Source organism: Ochotona curzoniae, unplaced genomic scaffold (genome assembly GCF_017591425.1).
Source record: "Ochotona curzoniae isolate NIBS_2020 unplaced genomic scaffold, NIBS_Ocur_1.0 scaffold_4683, whole genome shotgun sequence".
NCBI lineage: Eukaryota > Metazoa > Chordata > Mammalia > Lagomorpha > Ochotonidae > Ochotona > Ochotona curzoniae.
Genome location: NW_024467121.1, coordinates 19890187 through 19911719, shown reverse-complemented (window position 1 = coordinate 19911719; position 21533 = coordinate 19890187). Strand labels below are relative to the sequence as shown.

General features: G+C 44.6%; 1 protein-coding gene across 3 annotated transcripts in view; it reads left to right on the top strand.

Moving 5' to 3' along the window:
• FRMD4A (FERM domain containing 4A) overlaps positions 1–21533 on the top strand; it is a 546990-nt gene that overhangs the window by 371685 nt on the left and 153772 nt on the right. For all 3 annotated transcript variants that reach the window (XM_040967963.1, XM_040967964.1, XM_040967966.1), the window contains one exon: positions 4230–4295. In XM_040967963.1, the coding sequence (XP_040823897.1) occupies positions 4230–4295 (66 nt within the window). The remainder of the gene's footprint in view (positions 1–4229; positions 4296–21533) is intronic.

The window sequence follows — 21533 nt, the reverse complement described above, 5'->3', positions numbered from 1 at the left end:
CTTAAAAGCAAAGATGAGTAGATTAAGATGGACAGATCACTTTTTGATGGATTTTTTTAAAAGATTATTTGACAGGTGAAGTTGCAGAGAAAGAGAGAGGACCAGAGAGAGAGAGAGAATTTTTCTACCTGCTGGCTCATTTCCCTAATGGCTATAGTGCTTAGAACTGGGCCAGGCTGAAGACAGGAGCCTATAACTTTATCTGGGTCTCCTGACTCATCCAAAAACATGCCCAAGCCATCTCTGGCTTTCCTAGGCACGTTAGCAGGGTGCTAAAGTGGAAACGGAACAGCCAGAACTTGAACTGGTGCCCATGTGGCTTGCCTGTATCCCAGGTGGTGTCTCAACCCACTAGTACCACAGCACCAGCCCCAACTGTCTTTTAAAATGACTGCAGGCTTGTCTGTATATCCTTTAGGACCCATGGCAGAGCTGTGTACTTGCTGTGTTGCAGCAAGACGGTTTAGGTTGGAGTAGTGGCCAGCTGTCATCTCTGAGAAGCATTGTCCTCCAAGGGATTTCCTTTGAGCGTAATGCCAGAGCTCCACTTGTGACTAGGCAGCTGAAAATGAAAAAAAAAAAAAAGGAAAAATACGATTTTACAATGGTTAGTACTCAAAAGAATATTTCAGAGTGCCTGGCAAGCCCCACAAAGCCACAGATGGCTGTTTCTTCTTTGTGCACACCCAGGGTAGTTAACCCTCTCTGAATTCCTGATGGGCACAGGATGCTCAGATCATGAGTAGAGCAAACAGGTGGCCCTTGAGAGGTGCAAACCACAGCAGTGCTGTGGCTGCAGATGTCCAGTGGCACGGAGGTGAGTTTATGTTTAGACATAGTTCTCTGTGCCTGCTGTTTGCAAGTGGGTCACTCAGAAATGGAACATGCTTACAGTTTCCCTGGAATTAGTGTTGAGGCTTTGCTGAAGAGAGGCGTGAACTTGGAAGACCTCAGCCTGATACTAACATCTCCAAATGCAGCTACTTCTCCAATGGCTGAGCAGATAGGATGGGACCATTTCATGCAGTGAGAATGTGTTTAACATGTATGTGAGAACCTCAGGATGATTAGAAGTATGCTATGGACTTCATATGCTTTTAGATGTTTTAACTTTTAGATGTTTTAAGAAAAATGGTTTACTATCTCTTTGCTATTTCTAAGATTAAAACTTTATCTGATATGTTAATGTTTATCAAAATTCCATGTTCTGAAATTTATTAGGATGTGATTAAATAACTTAGCAGTGTGTTTATACCCTTAACTTTGTAGGTATGTGAAGCTGGAAACTTTGTATTTGATTCACAGGAAAAGCATCCTTTTTTTTTTTTTTTGGAAATTTATTCTGTCCCCAACATCTTGAGTAGTTCATCAAACCCATGATAAATGTTTTTAAAAGAAATTCAAGATAGTTTGCTTGATGGTGTACCACTTTTTTCCCCTAGAACTTCAGTTCCATTGATCTTCCATCTGTTCCTATGAGAACTAGATTGCTTTCACTCTAAAATTCCCTGCCGACCTTTAGGGAGTCTAGAAGTGGGGTTTGGGCTTCGCCAGCTGTGTAAGATATTGTTCAAGAACCACTCTTTTGGGCCAGTGCCTGATGATGCATCCATTTCCAAGTTCACCACTGGGAGCAAGGACAAAAGGCTTGCCCATTTTCATTGTCAGTGGAATTTGATGGAAAAAAAGATAGTTACGGCTCTGCAGTTAATTATTGCATTGATTAAAGAAGGGGTTTCCTCATCTTTCCTTCTAGGTGGTTGCAATTTATATTATGTAACATGCCGTGTGTTAATGTAGTGCCTAATAAACTAGAAAAGAAATGGAAGTGCTGTTGTACAAAAACCAAAGTATCTGTGCAATTGCTGTTAACTATTCTCGTACAACTAGCATTTTTTTTAAAGATTTATTTTTATTATTTTTTCATTGGAAAGGCGGATATACAGAGAGGAGAGACAGAGAGGAAGATCTTCCGTCCGATGATTCACTCCCCAAGTGAGCGCAATGGCCAATGCTATGCCGATCCGAAGCCAGGAGCCTCTTCCGGGTCTCCCATGCGGGTGCAGGTTCCCAAAGCTTTGGGCCGTCCTCGACTGCTTTCCCAGGCCACAGGCAGGGAGCTGGAAGGGAAGCGGGGCTGCCGGGATTAGAACCGGCGCCCATATGGGATCCCGGGGCGTGCAAGGTGAGGACCTTAACCACTGCGCCACCTCGCCGGGCCCACAACTAGCATTTTATTGTACTATTTTTTTTTTTTTTTGGACTAAACAATCCTTTGTACATGGGATGCTATATGTACCTTCTAGAGATTCCAGTGTAATTTAAACTCATAGTGGCTTTCCAGGAACTTCTAGTAATGATTACAATGAAACATGGATTTTTACAAATCTGTAAATGACAGGTTGGGAGTGTGCAGGGGAGAGGTGCCTGCTATGTGCAGGGTGGATTCTGCTAAGACTGGAGGCTTGGTTTTCTGCATAGGAAATTCACACCTGAAGCCCAGCATGAAGTGAGAAAGGACTTCACGGGGACCTTCTCCGTAGCACTCTCCTTTGGCTCCTCCGTACAGAACAGAAGCCCTTGTGCTGAAGTTCTCCCTCCACTTGCCATCTGCTTCAATCTCTTTGTTAGAGCGCTTGTGAAAATATGAGGTGTTTCTTGATGATTTTTCTCAGAGCTTGAGACTGCTGAGTCATTTTTAATGAGAAATTGAAGGACGTTTGCGAGTAGATCCATCCCGACAGAACATCTAAACTGTTTTAAAAGTTCTAGAAGTAGGGGAATCTGGATGGGAGGATGTGGTGGTCATGCCACAAGACGAGGCAGGATCTATTTCTTGCACCTCCTTCGTTTGATCTTCTTAAAGTGACTGGGGAGAACAAGGGATCACAGTGGAAAAATAACAGGTATTTTTTAACTGCTTGGAATACATCACTTCCACCTCATTTTACTGTGCTGTTATTTTCTGTGTTCTTGAGGTTATCTTTGTGTATTCTAGCTGGGTGTCATCATGACAGTAGCTTGAAATCAAACAGGGTGAAAGTATTTGGAGGTTGGTAAGGCATTTTATGGTTGGGATGGTAGCCAGCTGACACTTGCAAAAGCCCGTTCTCCTTTGAGGGTGATAGTGGGGCTGTAGCAGAAGCTACAAAAATCAAGATTTTTTTTTATTCCAAAAAAGACAGTTGTTAAACATCAACCAACACCCCCCCGCTGTGCTGTGGGAGGACAAGATAAACAGAGACTTGCCCAAGACTTTGAATGGGCTTCCTGGAGCCTGTGTCAGATACCCATCTCGGATTACACAGTTCAGAGGTATCCACCCTAGAGGGCACAGGGCACAGAGGTCACGGTAACTGGGGGAGCTTAGCTCCAGGGACTCTCCTCCCTGCAAATGCAGACAGTGCTGGCAAGAATCCAAGAGGATGATTAGTTGATACAGAAATTAAATTCAGCTTCCAGAGAGGTGGTCCTCTGTTTTCTGGAGGCCATCAGAGGTGATGCATGAAGGAATAGAGATTCATTGCTGAGCTTTGTCCCTCATGTGCGGCACTACAGTGGAAAGCTGAATAAGGAGTGAATCACACACACCACCTCCCGGTGGCATGCTGTGGTGTATGTGGGTTGTGTTGGGAGCTTCGGCTGCTCAGCCCTAAGATGATGCCTTGGCTGTATGCCAGGGTCATGAGGAAGAGGCCTAGTAGAATCTGGAACTTCATCCTGATTGGCCCCTGGTGCATGCTCACCACGTGCAGGGTTAGTATTCTGCATTAAGATTGGTGTGCTTTAGCCATGCTCTATTGACCTTAATGTTGATTGGATGGTGAAATGTATATATTGTGAAGTTTGTGCGGAACGAGGGGAGGGAGGAGATGGAGAATAATAAAGAAGCACCACGAAAAGGACACGGTGTGTGTGAGAGTTTTTCTCTGCGGGTCAGGGAGCTCTCCACAGATTGATTGTATGTCTGTCCCCATGAGAATGTTAGTGCCGTGATGACAGGGTACTTGTCTTGTATATGCTGCTTTTCCGCCCGCCAGCCCCCGCTTCACAGAATAGTACCTAGCATACAGAAAGTGCTTAATGAATGTTTTCAAATGAAGGCACCATTGCTGCTATCTCCTGGCATTCTGTGGCACCGACTCCCAGGGAAATTTCCCTCAGGATACCCTGGAGTATCATGTCCAGCTGCTAGACTTTCAGTGACCACCATTTTTCTTCCCTCATAGATGACGGAGGGCCGTCGATGTCAAGTACATCTTCTTGATGACAGGAAACTGGAACTCCTGGTGCAGGTAAGTCCCTTTTGGTTGCCTTTGTAAGTCTTTGCTGGGCCTGCTGCGAGTCGGGCTTTTTGATTGGTTGGAATGGGAGGGGGAGAAGATACACTGTTTTTAGCTTTCTATTAAAATCTGAGAGAGAATGACTGGGACACACCAGGGTGTGTGGTGTGTTTGCTATTTTTATTCATTCTGTTTCTGTGTACACTATGCCTAAGGCATCCAAGGCCAGATGTATATCTAACCTATTGTTAAAAATCTGCAGAAAAGGAAATTCCACAGCTTCCATTGCTATTCTTTCTGCTTGGAAGGAGTTAACTGTAACATAGCCTTACATAACTCTGCTATAAGTAGCTAACACAGAAGTGGTCACCCTTGATCCAAGGGGACAGAAACTGTTCATTCTTTTCAGGTAGGCTTTCACGGTTGTGAAGAAAGAGAACCAGCCTCTATACTCTCTTTCCTCTCTCAAAAAACATCCCTCTTACCCATCTTATGAGTGGACATTGCCATCATAATTGAGAAACACAGGTGATCAACTCGTTTATCCTTAAGCCAAGAACATGCCAACTCAAAAAATTCAGAGAAGTAACGAGAATCAAAGATCATATTCTGGTTCAGGTTGCCCTTGAAAATATGGTTTTACCCAATGCCCTAAAGAATGGTAACATTTCCAAATCCTATATTAAAAGCTCATCATTTCACATCTGTTATTAACTCTAGCTTGTATAAGTACACCTGCCATCTTTTAGATTCCTGAGGTATTGTGTCTCACCCCTCCCTCATCTTGTTTTGCCAGGAAGACAAGCAAATTCTTATCCATGGGTTGAGATCATGGCTATACGCCATTGAAGGTGAAAGTAATATCATTTAATGTGGAGATTTCCAAACTGATACTCATGTTGGCATGGGTATGCTACTTAGATTTGAAAATGTTAAAATTGCTAATTTAAAAGTAATCTTTTTGAAGCTTTATGTATTTACTTGAAAGTCAGAGTTACAAATACAGAGATCTGGACCCAGTGGCGTGGACTAGCAGCTAAAGTCCATGCCTTGAACGTGCCCAGGAACCCATATGGGCACCGGTTCTAATCCCGGCAGCTCCACTTCCCATCCAGCTCCCTGCTTGTGGTCTGGCAAAATCAGTCGAGGACGGCTGAGAGCCTTGGGACTCTGCACCCGTGTGGGAGACCTGGAAGAAGTTCCTGGATCCTGGCTTTGGATCAGCATAGCACCGACCATTGCAGTCAGCTGGGGAGTGAATCATGGGACAGAAGATCTTCCTCTCTGTCTGTCCTCCTCTCTGTATATCTGACTTTCCAATAAAAATTAAATAAATCTTAAAAACAAAACAAAAAAAGAAAGAAATACAGAGATCTTCCATCTGCTGGTCACTATCCAGATGGCTACAAAGCCAGGCCTGAGCCAGGAGCCTGGAGCTTCATTTGGTTCTCTCACATGGGCCATCCTCCACTGGTTTTCCCAAATCATTAGCAGGGAGCTGGATCAAAAGTGGAGTAGCCAGGACTCTAATCAGTGCCCACTATGGGATACCAGCATCGCAGGTGGTAACTTATCTGCTATCCCACAATGTCTTAAGAATTAGTACTCTTTATAGTGTTCAGAATTTTAAAACATTATAAATGTAATATAAGAAATAGAGAAAATTGGGAGGGCTTTTGCACAGTTGCCACTCAGAACACCCACATTCCACTTTGGAGTACATGGTTCATATTCTGGCTGCTCTGCTGCAGATCCAGCTTCTTGCTAATGTGCATCCTCAAAGGCAGCAGGTAATGGCTCATGTAGCTTGAGTCCTTGCCATTTGCATAGGAGCACTGGATGGCTTCAGGCTGATCGAACCCTGGCTCTGTGGCTGGCATTTGGGAAGTGAACCAGCAGATGAAAGACCTCTGTCTCTGCCTTTCTAATATAATAAAAATAGATACAAATTTTTATTATGTGTTTTATGTATGGATTTGCTAAAAACAAAAAGAGAGAGAGAGAGAGAAAATAATACAGGGCCCACAATCATAGTCCACTAATTCAAGTGCTATTCTTGTTTTGGTGGATTTCTTTCCAACATTTTCCATATTTAAATTTTTTTGAATGGTTGTAATCATAGCACATGTTATGATTTTATTTCTCTGCTTACTGTTGCCTTTTACAAGCATTTTCCAAGGAAGTCATCATTGTTAATAGTAACATAAATTTCAGGAATGGACATGTTATTATCATTTAATCATTCACCCATATGAGCACATTTAATGTTTTTATAGTTTTTCCACTATCATAAGGAAAGTTTGTGATTAATGTATGCCTGTGTATAGAGTTCTCCCACCTTTGATTATGTCCTTGTTAGCTCAATTCCTTGTCTTACTGACTTGTGAAATTGAGTTTTGTGGTGTGGACTTGGAGGCATGGGGTGATGAAGGGAATGGCAAGGTGGAACAAAGTCTCCCCCATAGCAGAATCATTGAAAGTTGCACTCATTAAGGGTCAGTGTGTGGAGTTGATAAGTGAGTGGTCGTGGGGTGTTTTTTATGCTCTGTTTAAATCTAAACTTAGCAAGGAGCCACCTTTTGGCACAGGAAGTAGAATCTCACATGGCAGGTACTGTCAGCTGGCCAGCCTACAGTGGGAAGTTATGAATGGAAGCAGTTGAAATGGGCTTGAGTCACAGAGAATATGTTTAATTACTGTTGTGCATGGTTGCTGATGAGAACAGTCATCCTCAACTTTATGAAAGTCAAGAAGACATGGAGTTAAGGTAAAGCAGCAAAGTTGTTGTTCTTTCCAACCCCTTGTTAAACATGCTTCATGCATTGCCTGACTTCCTGGAATATTCTTTCCCAGGCCCTATCTCCTAAACCTGGCTAGGGTTTGCTAACTGGGGGCACATACTCCTGAACCCTCATAAAAGCTTTCCTGCTTTCTGCTCATCTGGGTCCTGTCTGCCCCTGTTAAAATACAGCATGGTAATACCTCATTGTCATTAATTGTTTACATACCTTTCCTGGGGACTTTAACAGTTTGAGGGCTCATTCTTGACCATTGTGTGTCTCCAATGCTTAGTACATAATGTTATTCATAAATATTTGTTAAAAGAAAAAAATGGGTGAACCCTCAGGTGTTTTGTGATTATTTTTCCCCAAGGATTTCTTGCCATTGAACCCATTGCTTGTCAGGGAATTTAATTTAGCAAAAAAAAAAAAAAAAACACATGCAGGTAGCTCTTATGTATCTGTGGATTCTGCACCCATGGCTTCTTCAAGTGAACTGTGGACCAAAATTATTAAGGAAAACTTAGATTTGTATAAAGCAAATACTGACTTTTTTTTTATTCTTGGTCCCTAAACAATGCAAACTTTTAAGGCTTATTTATTTAACTTGAAGGAAAAGGGTGAGGGAAGAGACAGAGATCTTCCATTTGCTGGTTCACTCCCCAAATGGGCTGCAACGGTCTGAGCTGAACTGATCCAAAAAAAAGGATCAGTCCAGGATTCCTCCGGGTCAACATGGATGAAGGGACCCAGGGACTTGAGCCATCCTCTCCTGCTTTCCCAGACCGTAAACAGAGAGCTATATCAGGAAGTGGAGCAGCCAGGATTGGAACTGGTGCCCATACAGATGCCAGCATTGCAGGCTCAGGGTTAATACGCTGCACCACCATACCAACCCCAAAACACTGCAGCTTTATAACCATCTGTATTATGCTAGGTATAATGAGCAATCTAGAGATGATTTAAGGTATATAAGACAATGTTCATAGATTATATGCAGAAGCTTCAACATTTTATGCAAGGGACTTGCTCCTCCCCGTGAGATGGGAGTGATCGTAGAACTAGTCTCCTGAGGATATCAAGGGCACTTTTTGTATAGTCATGATTTGCTTAATGGCTGGGATATGAAACCCGTCGCTAGGCAATTTTGTCATTGTGCCAAGTAACCTTGTACTTTCACAAACTAAGACAGCTATGATATCACTAGGTGATACAACCTTACAAGTCTGTCTGTATATGCAATCTGACATTGACCAAAATAGTATAAATCACATGATCATATGTGAAAGGAAATCTTTAAACTCCATTGCATATTGGGCTTTAGCAAAACTGGGAGGAAAGAAGTGGGGGGTGCCAGTTAAGTATATCACTCTGTCCTTTTAAAAAGTATGATGTACTTATTTATTTTGAAAGGCAGAATTACAGAGAGAGAGAGAAAGAGAGAGAGAGGTATCTTCTATCCATTGGTTTGCTTCCAAAATGGCTCAACAGCCTGGACTGGGCCAGGCTGAAGACAAATTCCAGGAGCTGTCTCTAACATGGGTATCAGGAGCACCAACACTTGGACTATCTTCTGCTGCTTTTCCTGGTCTTCAGCAGGAAGCTGGTTCACTAGTAGCACAGCTATGGGATGCCGGCATCACAGGCTGTGGCTTTACCATCTATGCCACAATGCCAGCCCCAAAATTCTTTCTAAGGGGAAGTTCCACCTCTCACTCACTTGGCCCATACTGAGGTTCTTAATAGCACAAAACACTTTGAACTTGAACTCTTCTTGCTGATATTTTGTATTCACAGAGCAAAAACATGTGAATTCACTTGAACTCCCTCACCCAAGTAAATTAAATGCTTATAGTGTTGTTAATGATGAGATCAGAGTATTTGCAGACTAAGAAGAGCCTTCTCTGATCTTTCAACCTGGAGTTGGGGCAGGGAGGGACAGCAGAAGCATCTGCAATGACCCATAAAGGTTTGTAAGATAATGACAAGCAGGTTTGGAGGAAGTGTTAGTCTCCCACAGAGAAGCAGACAGTATGACCAGCTGAAAAACACTAATAAGCAGGCACAGGGATGGGAGTTTTTAACCACTAACTGTTAGAGAAGATTTCTCAGAGGCTCCGGCTCAGTTCTTGAGAAATAGGACAATGCCCAAATCACGTTGCCTCCCAACAGAAGGATGCTGGAAATGACACCAAAAGCACACATGATCCTATGTGGTGGGGGAAACCTGGTGGCTCAGTCATAACATTCATCTTTTCTGACTTGTAGAGAAAAATGGCCAGAGTCCTAAGGTCTGATATGTTGAGATGACTGAGTGAAACCTGTGCTTCCGTATACCCAGACACACTAAGTAAATTGCATGTTACCCAGGAAGGGAGGTGAGCAAAAGGTCAAGAGTGACATACTAAGAATTAAAACTCAGTCTGCAGGCAGTTTCCCAACTCACATCTTTGCCATGTGGCTCCTTCAGTTCCACCCAACCTCAGCCGGAAGGATCCCATGAGTGTGGGCAGCAGCTCATGCCTTCAGCCTCAACTGTGGGGGTGACCCAGGTGACACCCCCAGATCACTCCTGCCAGCCCACAGATGATGTCTTTTACTCTGTTTCCTCTGGTTAGAGATTTGATGACAAATCATCTATTAAGACGAGAGAGGCCACCATAGCCCACTTCCCTAATTCAACCTCTCTCTGATGTTTTTGTAGCCAAGGAAGCAGGTGCCAGGCATGTTTTGTGTTCAGCTGAACTTTAAATCTTCTTTTTATTTCACTGTGTCTTTAGAAGTATTTCTTTCTTTTACAATGATCCACGTGCATATTTGGAGAGAGATTTTAAAAGCAGAAAGGAGGAAATGTTGCTTTCGCTGTAATGAGAATAACTCAAGTAAGATTTTGAAAAGAATGTGATAGGATATGGGCAGCTGTTAATAAGGAAAGTTCTGGCTTCTTTGTGCTGAATTTCTTAAAAATAGATTCGCGTTTTCATTGGAATGGAATGGATGAGGTGTGGTCCTTCCTTAGTGATTTCTCTGGAGGCTTTTGGTACGATGCTGTATCCTGTCTCACAGGAAGACCAGCCAGCATGAGAAAAACAGACATGGACCCCCTGCTCCTGAGTGTGTCACTGCATTGCTTTTTCACACCACTTAGATGTGTGACTGCATTCTCCACTGACAGTACTCCCACACTTCAGTGCTAGCACCAAAGTGACCTGTTCTCCACCTCCCAGTTCTGCACAGGGACTCTGTGTGTGGCAGTCTGCCTACCTATGCAAGGCTATGTTCTGAGTTCCCGGTTGTCTCAGGATTATGATGTCTCTCCCCTCTGACCCAATGGCTCAGAGGACACAGGGCACCTACAACTGCTTATTTCTGGTGAAATAGAGAAACTAAGAGTCCCATCATTCTGGGAAATGGAGTAGAATTAACTATTCAGTGGTTTCCAAGAAAATGAAAGGTAACTAGATTGTTGCTGAAGATTACATGGTGTTCCCAATTCTGAGAAACCTCTGGGCTGGAAGCATCAGGAGAGGTCTGAGGCTACACAGTGTGGGCCAGTAGCCATGTGGGATTATTGAACACTTGGGATATGTCCAGTGCAAATTGAGATGTGCTGTGAGCATGAGAGACACAGCAGATGTTAAGGAGTATGTGGGGAAAAGAGTAAAGTTCTTATCATGATTTTCATATTAATTTTGTGATAAAATGATAATGTTTGGGTTATGTTAGAGGAAAGATGATATATAGTGAAAGTTAACTTTGCATGTTTCTTTTTCATTTTAAGTATGACTACTAAAACTCATGCTTTATATGGGCACATGCATGTTAATACATTTTGTTTGAAAGGCAGACAAACACAGAAAGAGTAGGAAAGTGAACAAATATTCCTAAGTGCTGGTTCACTTCCCACATGTCCACCATGGCCCGGACTGGCCCAGGGCTAGGGCCAGGAATTCATCCAGATTTCCCATATGAATGGCAGGGACTCAGTTTCTTGTGCCATCACCTGCTGCCTCTCAGGGTTGGCATTAACAGGAAGATGGAGTCTGGAGCCAAACCCAGGCTAAACTTTACTAGACTAAACACCCACTTCTCAGATTATGTTTTTGTTGAACAACTACCTGGGAAGGAAAGAGAAAATCAAATGAAAATGAATGATGATGAATGTGATAGAATTGCTTAGAGATATTCAGATATATGAATAATACTGCTGTGCTACACACTAGTGACGTTTACTCTCTTAGATGTTGTGTGGTGTATATCTTAGTATATCTTACTTAATTCTATCAAAGCTGTGTAAAGTAGGTGCTGTCTCAGGAAGCAGGAAGAACTTCAGAAAGGGTAAATCCCATCACCATTTAAGCAGCGCACACCTATCACTGCAGTAGAGGTTGTCCGGTAGCCTGCCCTCTTTTTACTCCACCATGATGAGGCTGGGCATTCACCTGCTGGTTTGTCCTTTCCCCATCAGCAGCACCAATGAGAGAAAGTTAAAACTTTGAGCCTCATCTCAGGTCTGCCACTGAAAATGGGTTTGCCCAGATCAAGTTGCTGCTTTGAGCTCTTAATCTGTCTAGAAAAGATTTAAGCAGACAACCTGTAAGGATGAAGGATTTGCCCCTTACATAGAAGCCTCAGGCTAACCGGTGTGGAGGATCCCTGCATGGCAGTAGATGCAGTCTCTGTCGCCTTCCCATCCTGTGTGTCTGATGGTGCTGCTGGGAGCATTCTACCTTAAAGGTTGCCTGAGCTCATGCGGGGTCTACTGGAAATGACGTTGAGGACAAGGTAAACCCTCTGGAGGATAATGGAATAGGAAAAAAAAATACCTCTAAGTAGCTTCTTTTAAAAAAGATTTATTTTTATTGGAAAGGCAAAATTACAGAGAGAAAAGGAGAGACAATTTACGGTCTGCCAGTTTACTTCCCAATTGGCCACAACAGCTGGAGCTGAGCTGATCCAAAGCCAGGAAATTCCTCTGGGTTTCTCACAAGGATGCAGGGACTCAAGGTGCTGAGCCATCCTCTTTGCTTTCCTAGGCCACAAGCAGGGAGCTGGATTACAAAATGGATAAGTCAGGACTAAAAGTGATGCCATATGAGATGCCAGCACCGCATGCAGAGGCTTATCCTACTATGCTGGCCCCTAACTGGCCTCTTAAAAATTGTAAAACTCTAGGGCACAGCCCTCTGAAACACTTGGCCTCATTGACTCCTCCTTCCCCAGCCACTACTGTGGTCTATATCCTTTGGTTTAAAAAAAAATGGACTAGTTTTCTACCAAGTTAAACCAGGAATTTCCCCCCTAAAGCACATGTTCTCCCAAAAAGAAAGAAAGAAAAAAATAAAACGCTAATTGTGCATCTTCTCAGCTGGGCGTAGGGGTAGGCGGGCTTCTTCTGATTTGCTTGCTGGGGTCTCTCCTGAAGCCTGGTGCGTGGCTGCCATCTGTCCTGTCTGGGCTGAGTCCACCTGGGGTCTGTGCCGAGCCCTGAGAAGCTCTGGAAGCTCGGGGAGCAGACTCAGGGTTTTAGTGTCACAGACCGTCTGTCCGAGACCTCCCCAGCCACCACGCCATCCCTCCTAAAACAATAGCCAAAGGGAAGCCGAGCAACATCACACCAGGCTGACCTCAAACCTGAACATGATTGCCATCAGCATTTATGAGGCTCCTCGGCAGAGCTGGGCACACCACCAAATGGGCAAAGCAGATGTCTTTCCATACCCCACGGTGGGGGAGGGGTTGACAACATTTTGCAGGCACCTGGTGAAACCAATCAATGTACAGATACAGAGGACAGGTAGAAAATTGTCACTATCCTCGTCCTACAAAGTCTGTCTACTAAGGAAGAGTGCCTAAACTATGTCCTCGGGGGCCACCAGCCGTTTGGTGGTACCCGTGTGGGAAGGGGTGGCTCTATTCCTTTCTCTTCTGCAGCGGGGCTGTTCAGTGGAAGCTTGCTGAGCTCCTTCTGTGCTGAGAACAAAGGCGAGCCTAGTCTCCCTGAGGGGGATGAGAGAGGAGCTGGAGTATTTGGATGCAGTAGATTGAAGTTGCAGTAGTCTGGGGTCCCCATGCCCTACCCCATGGCTCCAGGGCCAAACAGCTTAGCCAGGCACAGGTGAGGGAGGAGAGGAGGCCATCTCTACATCCCCAGCTCCAGAGCAGAGCTGCCCAGGCCTCTGGTTGCTTAACAACAACCCTGCTTTGCTCCTCTCTCCCCTCACACACCCCATTTCTGTGCCCCATTTCCTCCTTCGTGTTAGTTTTAGCCATATAAAAAAGACTATTGGAGTTATTTGGAATTGTGACTCGTTGGCCAACTTGGTCCTGCTGGAAGGATAATAATTCCCTGTCATTGCAATGAGAGGGAGTGATAGGAGGGAGAAGAAAGGAGAGGGGAGACAGCCCAGTTCCTGCCCTCCCAGGCCTGGGTCAGCCTCTGGGCCAGTGTTTTCTATATTTGAGTTTTGGCTTTTGTTTTACTGCTGAGTTTTTTCCCCCCTTGATCCCTTTACGAAATCATTTCCCTCTATTTTCTAGAGTCCCTGTAAGAGTGTATGCAGGGAGGGACATCAGGAGATGGCTGTTAGGCCATGTACTTCCAGCTTCTGTCTTCCTGCTGACCCAAGGAGAAGAGGGTGGGGAATGTAAAACGAACTCGGCACACAGCGTCGCTCAGCAATACATGAAGAATTTGTTTACAGCTGGCTGTTCCACAGGAAAGCACACATGTTGGGGCAGCACCGCGTGGAGCACAACATTATGACATAATGGCTTAGGTTACCTCCTGCAATGCTGACATCCCATATGGGCACCAGCTTCAGTCCTAGCCACTTCCCATCCAGCTCCCTGCTAATGCACCTGGAAGGCAGTGGAAGGTGGCCCGAGTGCTTGGACCCCACCACTCGCATGGGAGAGCAGATGGGAGTTTCTGGCTTCAGCCTGGACCAGCTCTGACCATTGCAGCAATTTGGGGTGTGAACCATTGGATGGGAGACTTTCTCATTTTGCCTTTTGAATAAATCTTTTAAAAATTAAAAAAAAAAACAAACGTGTGCATTCACCCTAGAGCAAAATGTTAGAGAAGAAAAGAAACTGGCCCTCGTGGAAAGGATGAGGTGATGTGAACATGGGCATTAACACATCTGGCATTGGCTTTGCGTCTGTATTTGTAACTCACAGATCAGTTTCTGGTTCATTGCTCAGTTCAAAGACGGGCTTATTTGGTCACTGCCTGAAATCCATTAACCAACTATGCTGACATACCTCTTCCTTCGTTTGGACTGAGAGTTCATATCTAGAGATGAGAAGTGGCTATGTAGGTTCACAGTGTCTTCTGGTGTGTGTGTGGAGGAGGGCTGTGCGGTGGCTGGGACTGCCCCTCCTCCCCTTGGGCTTCTCTGCTGGAGGAAGGACCCCAAGAGCCTGAGGAAATCTCCACTTCTCTGCTGTCTTCTGCCTCACAGAACCTTCTCCTGGGCCTTTTCATTTCTGGTCTCCTCCATATCACATGGTCAGCACAGAGCTAAGCAGTTTAGCTACCCAAGCAGTATGAACGAATTCCAAATCTTGCCAAAGCCCTGCTCCCACACCTCCAGCTCCCTATGGGGTCTTTGATGCCCACCCCCTGGCAGCAGCTGCAACTTCACACACCTGACCCAAGCATGTCCCTCTTCCCCCAGCAAATCCAAGCAAAGTTCTCTTGTACCTGCTTTGCAAGTGAGCCTGCAGTTCTCCAAATTAGCCAGGCTTTAGAACTCCCACTTGCCTTCTTTGAAATAAGATCAATTTATTACTTTTTAAAAAGATTTGTTAATTTTTATTGGAAAGTCAAATATACATAGAGGAGGAGAGACAGAGAGGAAGGTCTTCTGTCCGATGATTCACTCCCCAAGTGACTGCAACAGCTGGTGCTGTGCCGATCTGAAGCCAGGATCCAGGAACTTCTTTCAGGGTATCCCACATGGGTGCAGAGTCCCAAGGCTTTGGGCCATCCTCGACTGCTTTCCCAGGCCGCAAGCAGGGAGCTGGAAGGGAAGCGGAGCTGCTGGGATTACAACTGGTGCCCATATGGGATCCCGGGCACGCTCCTGCTAGGTCATGCTGCCGGGCCCAAATAAGATTAATGTATTACTTATTTGAAAAGCAGAGAGTTAGAGCTGTGGGGAGTGGAGAGAGCGTAGTAGGGTTTGGGGGAAAGGGGTGAGAAAGAGAGAGAAGTCTTCCATCTGATAGTTCACTTCCCCAAAAGTCCACAATATATGGGCTAGATCAGGCTGAAAGTTGGAGCTAAGACCACCATCTGGTCCTCCCATGTGGGTGCAGGAATCAAATTATTTGAGATATCATCTGGTGCCTTCCTGATGCATTAGCAGGAAGCTGTGTCCAAAGCATGGAGTAGCCAGGACATTAACCAGATACTTTGAGATGTGGGTGTCCCAAACAGTGACATGGCCTCTGTTGCCACAGTACTTGCCACTTACTCTCCTTTTTAACTTTTTCCTCAACATCATTTCCACTCTTGCATCCTACCAGTATTTTTTCCTTTTTAAGGAAACAACCTCCTTTTCCGCTTTCATAGATACCCTTGTGTAGACACTAACTACTCTGGATTCAGTTTTCTCCCTACCCTCCTTTGCTCCCACATGAATGTTGAAAACCTAAGTACTTGGGCCATTGTCCCCTGCCTTTCCACACATGCAGGCAGGAACCTGGATCAGAAACAGAGCAGCCAGGATTTAAGCTGACATTCTGAAATGCAATGTCAGCATTAGAAGTGGCATCCCAGCCCACCCTACATATCTGAATACTTATTTTTGTTCAAAACACTGTTGTAAGTGCTTAATGTATGCTCAGTTGTGTAGTCAACACCATTAACTCAGGTGGGACCCTGTTTCTGCTTCCATGTTTCTGATTGGGAAATTGGGGCACTGAGAAGTTAAGTAGCTTACTCAAAGTATCATGAAATAGTAGAGAACCAGCTCAAAATCAGGCCACCTGGCTCCAAAGTTGGAGTTGGTGCCCATGTGACAGGTGCACAGGCTCTGGATCCAGATGGCCTGGCTTCAAATTTATGTGCAGATACTTAGTATCTCCATGACCTTGGCCAGGTGCACAACCTCTTTAAGCGTTGACTCTTCACCCATGTATAGGGACGGGAAGCTGACTCGAGTCATTTTGCTGTCATCTCACCCACAAATTGGTTTTAATGTGCCTCACAGACTTACGGTTAGGATTAAATGAATGACAACTTGGAAAGTGCCCATAAGACTCCCTCGCACATAGTAGGTGTCTCCAAGGGGAGTGTCAGATGCTAGACCACTTAGTAGCCATGGTAACCTGAGCAAGTCTTGTTACCTCATCTGTGAGGGAGGAGTGTTGACTGCCTTGGTTGGGAGGAATACATTTAGGAGACTGAAATTCTATGTAACGTATAGTGCCATTATTCATAATAATTTGGTCTTCCGTATGACTCCATGCAAGGCATAATGGAGTATTTATAGAGTTCAGAGTAAGTTCACTTGACAAGTGATGGGTTGACAGTCCATCCAAAATGCCTTAACTGCCTAAACTTCCACACTCCCCAACATATCATGCCTCTGATCTTTTCAGCACACTAGTTGTTGCTACTCAGCCATCCAGTGTCATGTAACTCATGTGATAAGGTCACAGGACAGTCAGCTTACATATGTACGTATATAAACTCATGCAGAGTCGAGATAACTATTGGGAAAAGTGGATTCGATTTTGTGTTCTAATTATGTCAAGGCAAAATAATCACTCATCATTCTTGGGCATAGATTAGGAAAAAATTGATGGCTGCATCCCAGTATCTTATAAATGGCCTATCCTTGTATTAAAAGGATACCAAAGCACAGTTGTATACAAATAGATCATGTTAGCTGTGAACCATGAATAGGTAAAAGCTGAAGGCATATACTTTCCCTTATAAGTGAGGTAGGGATTGGATTCCATAGCTCGTCACTCACAGACTCCAGTTACAAGTGCATGCAACCATTGTCATTTCTCAGTAGGGAATGTATCCTTCACAGAGGCTGTAGTACACTAATCCAGTTTTTGTAAGATTTTTGTTTTTGCTTTTTTGACCCACTTTTTTTTTTAATTTGAGAGACAGAGAGAGTAAAAGAGAGATTCCCGCATCCCCTGGTTTGTACTCCAAAATGCCTGCAACTGCAGGGCTGGGCCAAGCCAAAGGCAGGAGCTCGGTCTGGGTCTGTTAGGTGAGTGGCAGGGGACCCAAGTCTTTGTGCCATCACCTGCTGCCAGAATGCACATTACCAGGAAGTTGCCATCGGGAGCAGAGCTGAGAGTGCTCTCAGACGCTCTGATAGGAGTTGCTCGTGTCCCAAACAGCGTTTTAGCCTGCAATGCCAAGCACTCAGCCCTGCCAGCCCAGCGCCATGATGTGGAGCTGCACGTGTTAGTCTGTTCAACTGTAATTCTGTCTGTGCCAGTCTGAGAAAGGCATGTGGCTGACAAGGTCTGTTGGCATCCCAGCTGCCCCGACAGTTCCCAGGAGAGCTGCCTTTCCCAGAAAAGGCCTAACTGCCATTTCAAATGGACCAAGGAAATTTTTTTTTTCTTTTGGGGAATGAGGTTTTAAAATTTCATGTGGAGTCCTTTGAGAGTGGTAATAGATGAGTACAATGATTTGTAAATTTTATGTTGTTGATGGATCTCAAGATATATTACTACAATAAAGTGAGCCATATGTTGGTAGGACAGTGTAAAAATCTTAAATACATTCCTTTGCTTTGGCCTTTCTGACTCTTATGAGTATAATAGCATTGGTGATTTATAAAACAACAAAAAGACTATCAGTAGACTCATAACTGTTTCCCGCAAAGATATTTTAGGATTGTAATAACCTTCAGTACTCCATTTCTTTTTGCCACAAAAGAGCCACAGAGCCAGGAAAGTGTGAGTAAATTTTTATATGTAAAATCTATGTGTAACTTAGTGAATTCTATGATATGGAAATGCTTTTAGCATGAAGTGTATCAAACACCTGCACATTCTATATACACACACTCACACACAAAAGACCCATAGATACAAACACATACTTACATGATATCCACATGCTCATGTAACATGTACATGCATACTTGCACACACGGAGTCACATACTGTGTATAAATGTAGAGAGCAGAGCTACCCCATAATCCTGAATGCAGCACCATGGCTCTTCCCAGAGTGTACTCATGAGCAAGGAACAAATGTTCCCCTTTGCATACAGTCACATTCTAGGTGAGTTCTGTAGCCTCCATGACGTGTGTTCTTCACAGAGTGAATGCTTGACTAGGCGCCACATCCAAACAACAGGAAAGGGAGATTTTGTACTCATAACCCTTTTTGTTGCAGAGGGAAAATTCCCCATATGTCCCTCCTCACATGAATAAATCTTAAAAAAAAAACCCTACTCCACCCCAGCCTGGAGTAGGTCCACATTCTCCTATCTGAACCAGTCCCTGCCAAGGGAAATAGGACAGATGCAACTGTTGAAACCAATGATTCTGGAATGTTCTCTAAGTGCCTGCCAGCGCAGCAGCACTTGAGAACATGTTAGAAATGTACTTTCTCAGGCCTGGCATCCTGACAGATCGGGTTAGGTTGGCACCTGCAATGCTGACTTCACATGTAGGTGCCAGTTGGGATCCTGGCTGCTGCACTTCCAGTCTAGCTCTCTGCTGATGCACCCGAGAAGGCAATGAAAGATACCTACACTGCAGCCATTGGCGGAGAGGGACAAAACAGTGGATGGAAGCTCTCTGTTTCCCCCACTGTGTCTCTCAGCATTTTAAATAAATAAATCTTAAGAAAGGAAGGAAGGAAGGGATGGGAGTGGGGAGAAGGAGAAAGGGAAGGTCAGAGGGAGGGAGGGAAGCAGGCAAGGAGGCATGCTGGCTGGCAGGTACTTCCTCAGCCACTGTCTGCAGCAGCCCCAACAGAAAGAACCAAGCTGGGAGCAGGGTCCAGTGACAGAGCCAGGCTGACCCAGTGCAGGTGCCCATGGTGCTTGCATGCCACCCACCTCATGGTTCCTTAAGACTGTAAGAGCTGAGCGTACATTGTGCCTTTGCCGCAGAAGCTTACAGATGAAAGTTGATGCAGCAGTTCAGACTTTTGGACCCAAAAGCCTAGAAAATGTAGAGATAAAATGAAAATAGAGCTAGAATTGCTTGATTGCTTTTCTTTTTTTTTCTGTCAAATTCAGGGTATGAATGAATGAATATTATTGTCTATTTTAGGCTTCATTTATATGCTGGAAAAGAAAAGCATCAAAAAAGAATATACAATCAGAGTAAAAGGTACTCTTTCAAATAGGATACATTTATTGATATTTAAAGTTTACATTATTTCCTTAGTTCACCGCTGACCCAGAATTGAAGAGCCACAGATGTAAGAAAAACTTACCCTTTAGATATAGTCATGTGCAGGTTTGAATTCTGGCTCCCTGTTCCTGTGCACATGATGGGTAGCCTTGGGAAGTATTTACTTTATGAACTGCAGATTCCTTGTTGCCTAATGGGGATTATAAGAACTAGTTTGTAAAGATAATTAGCGAAAAGAAAACCAAGCACCTCGTTCCTCCCTGGAACATGTGTGTCCCCTAACTCGTGATCACTGCCGTCAAAAATCTGACTGCTGCCTATAAAATAAGGCAATGTAATCAATTAAAAAAATCATAAAAAATTTAAAAAGAAGAAAATGAAAAAAGAAAAATCTGACTGTTGTTGAAGGGATAGAACGAACAGTGAACAACATTCTTGATATTTCCATTTATGCCCTTTGTCCCCATTTGTGATCAAAGGAACAATTGAACCCTTGCAGTCAGTGACTAACTACTGGACTAGATGATGCTCAGCCTGCAGGAACAGGAATGCATTTCAGGCCTACCAAGTTATTCTTGGCGTAACCATTTTGAATTCTAAAAATTCAATCAATGGAAAGGTTCTCTGGCTGTCAGAGAAGGGAGAAGTACCTCTCCCTTCGAGTGCTTAGCCACATCAGAACCTCTGACTGTCCAGGTCTCTGGCTGTGAAAGACATGAGGAAATGCAATGTGACAGGGAAGGTGGCTGCACAGAACTGAGTGCATGCAGACTCAAGTCCCCAGCAAGAAAATGTGTACTCACTATGGATGCCAGCCGAAAGTGGGCGGGGGAGGGGTGGCCCTTAGACCACCTGCACTACTAAAAAACTGGCTACACATTTAGGGATTCCCAGGACCTCCTCTGATTCAGTTATTATTCACAAGAGTGACTCACAGGACCCAGGTAGGAGGGGAAGACTGCAGGGCTGCGGATGTGGAACCAAGGCTGTGTGGGGACACCACAAGGAGTCACCTATGAGCCAAGGGGAAACCCTCTCAGTACCTTACTTGTAGCCTTCTGGCCTCCAGGGCTGTGAGACATCATTTCTGTATTTAAGCCATCTACGGGTCTGCAAGTTTTTGTTGGAACAGCCTGAGCTAATACAGTGAAGGTTACAAAGTGGTCGAATGCCAACATTGCCCTTGGGTAGCAGTTAAGGCCTCATGTACTACCGCTGGTCTTATTTCAACAATCTCAGGGCAACACTTGAGACTTGTGCTGCCTGTACACTTTTGTCCCAATTCCTAGGAGGGAGACGCTGAATCGGTGGAAAAGCCCAATAGGAGTGGTGCTGTCACTTACAGGCCCCTTGAATGAGCCAAGGTTCACACTGTCAGGTGAGGTGGGGACTAGGCACCATCTATTTAGAGAGCCTGGGTGGAGCTCCCACACAGAGCTCACAGGAGTCGTGTGCTCTGTGCTGGCTTCACTGGCCGCAGCAGCAGCAGCCTTCTCTGGTTTTATACCTGAGTCGTCATCATTGCCCTGACGTGAGCTGTCAGCTACTCCCCAGCCATGGGGAGACACGTGCCAGGTGCCCTTCACTCTCGAGGCAGCAGGCCGTGGTGTTCAGTGATCTGTGACGTAGACCTGCAGCACAGGCCTTGAGCCAGTGTCTTAGACATGACCAAGGTGTAAGTCAGGGCAAAACACATGTGTCTTAGTGTTGTATAAGCTCAAAGAGAAAGCTCCCAGTGGCCCCCAAGTCCGATCACCTACTGCCTCCCTGAAGCCCTTAGTCCCACTTACTGCTAAATCCCCGGAGTTCCTGGGAAGCATTTTGGTGGGCATTTTCTGGCAGGAATCCTGACAGCTGACATGAACACCGAGAATAGTCATTGAAAAAGTATTTCCTCATAAGTAGAATTTCCTTAGTCTTCTATCTATATGGATGACTAAATAAGTGGTAACTTCCCCCAAATGCTTTTAGCAGTGGTAATTCCTCCAACCAAGCCCTGAAATGACATTCATCATTGTGTTGATGTTAATCATCGTCAGATGACTGTTATTCAGCGTCATGGTTATGGTCTGTATTTTAAGCTGACTAACAAAGCACAATGGGCAGTGTTCCTG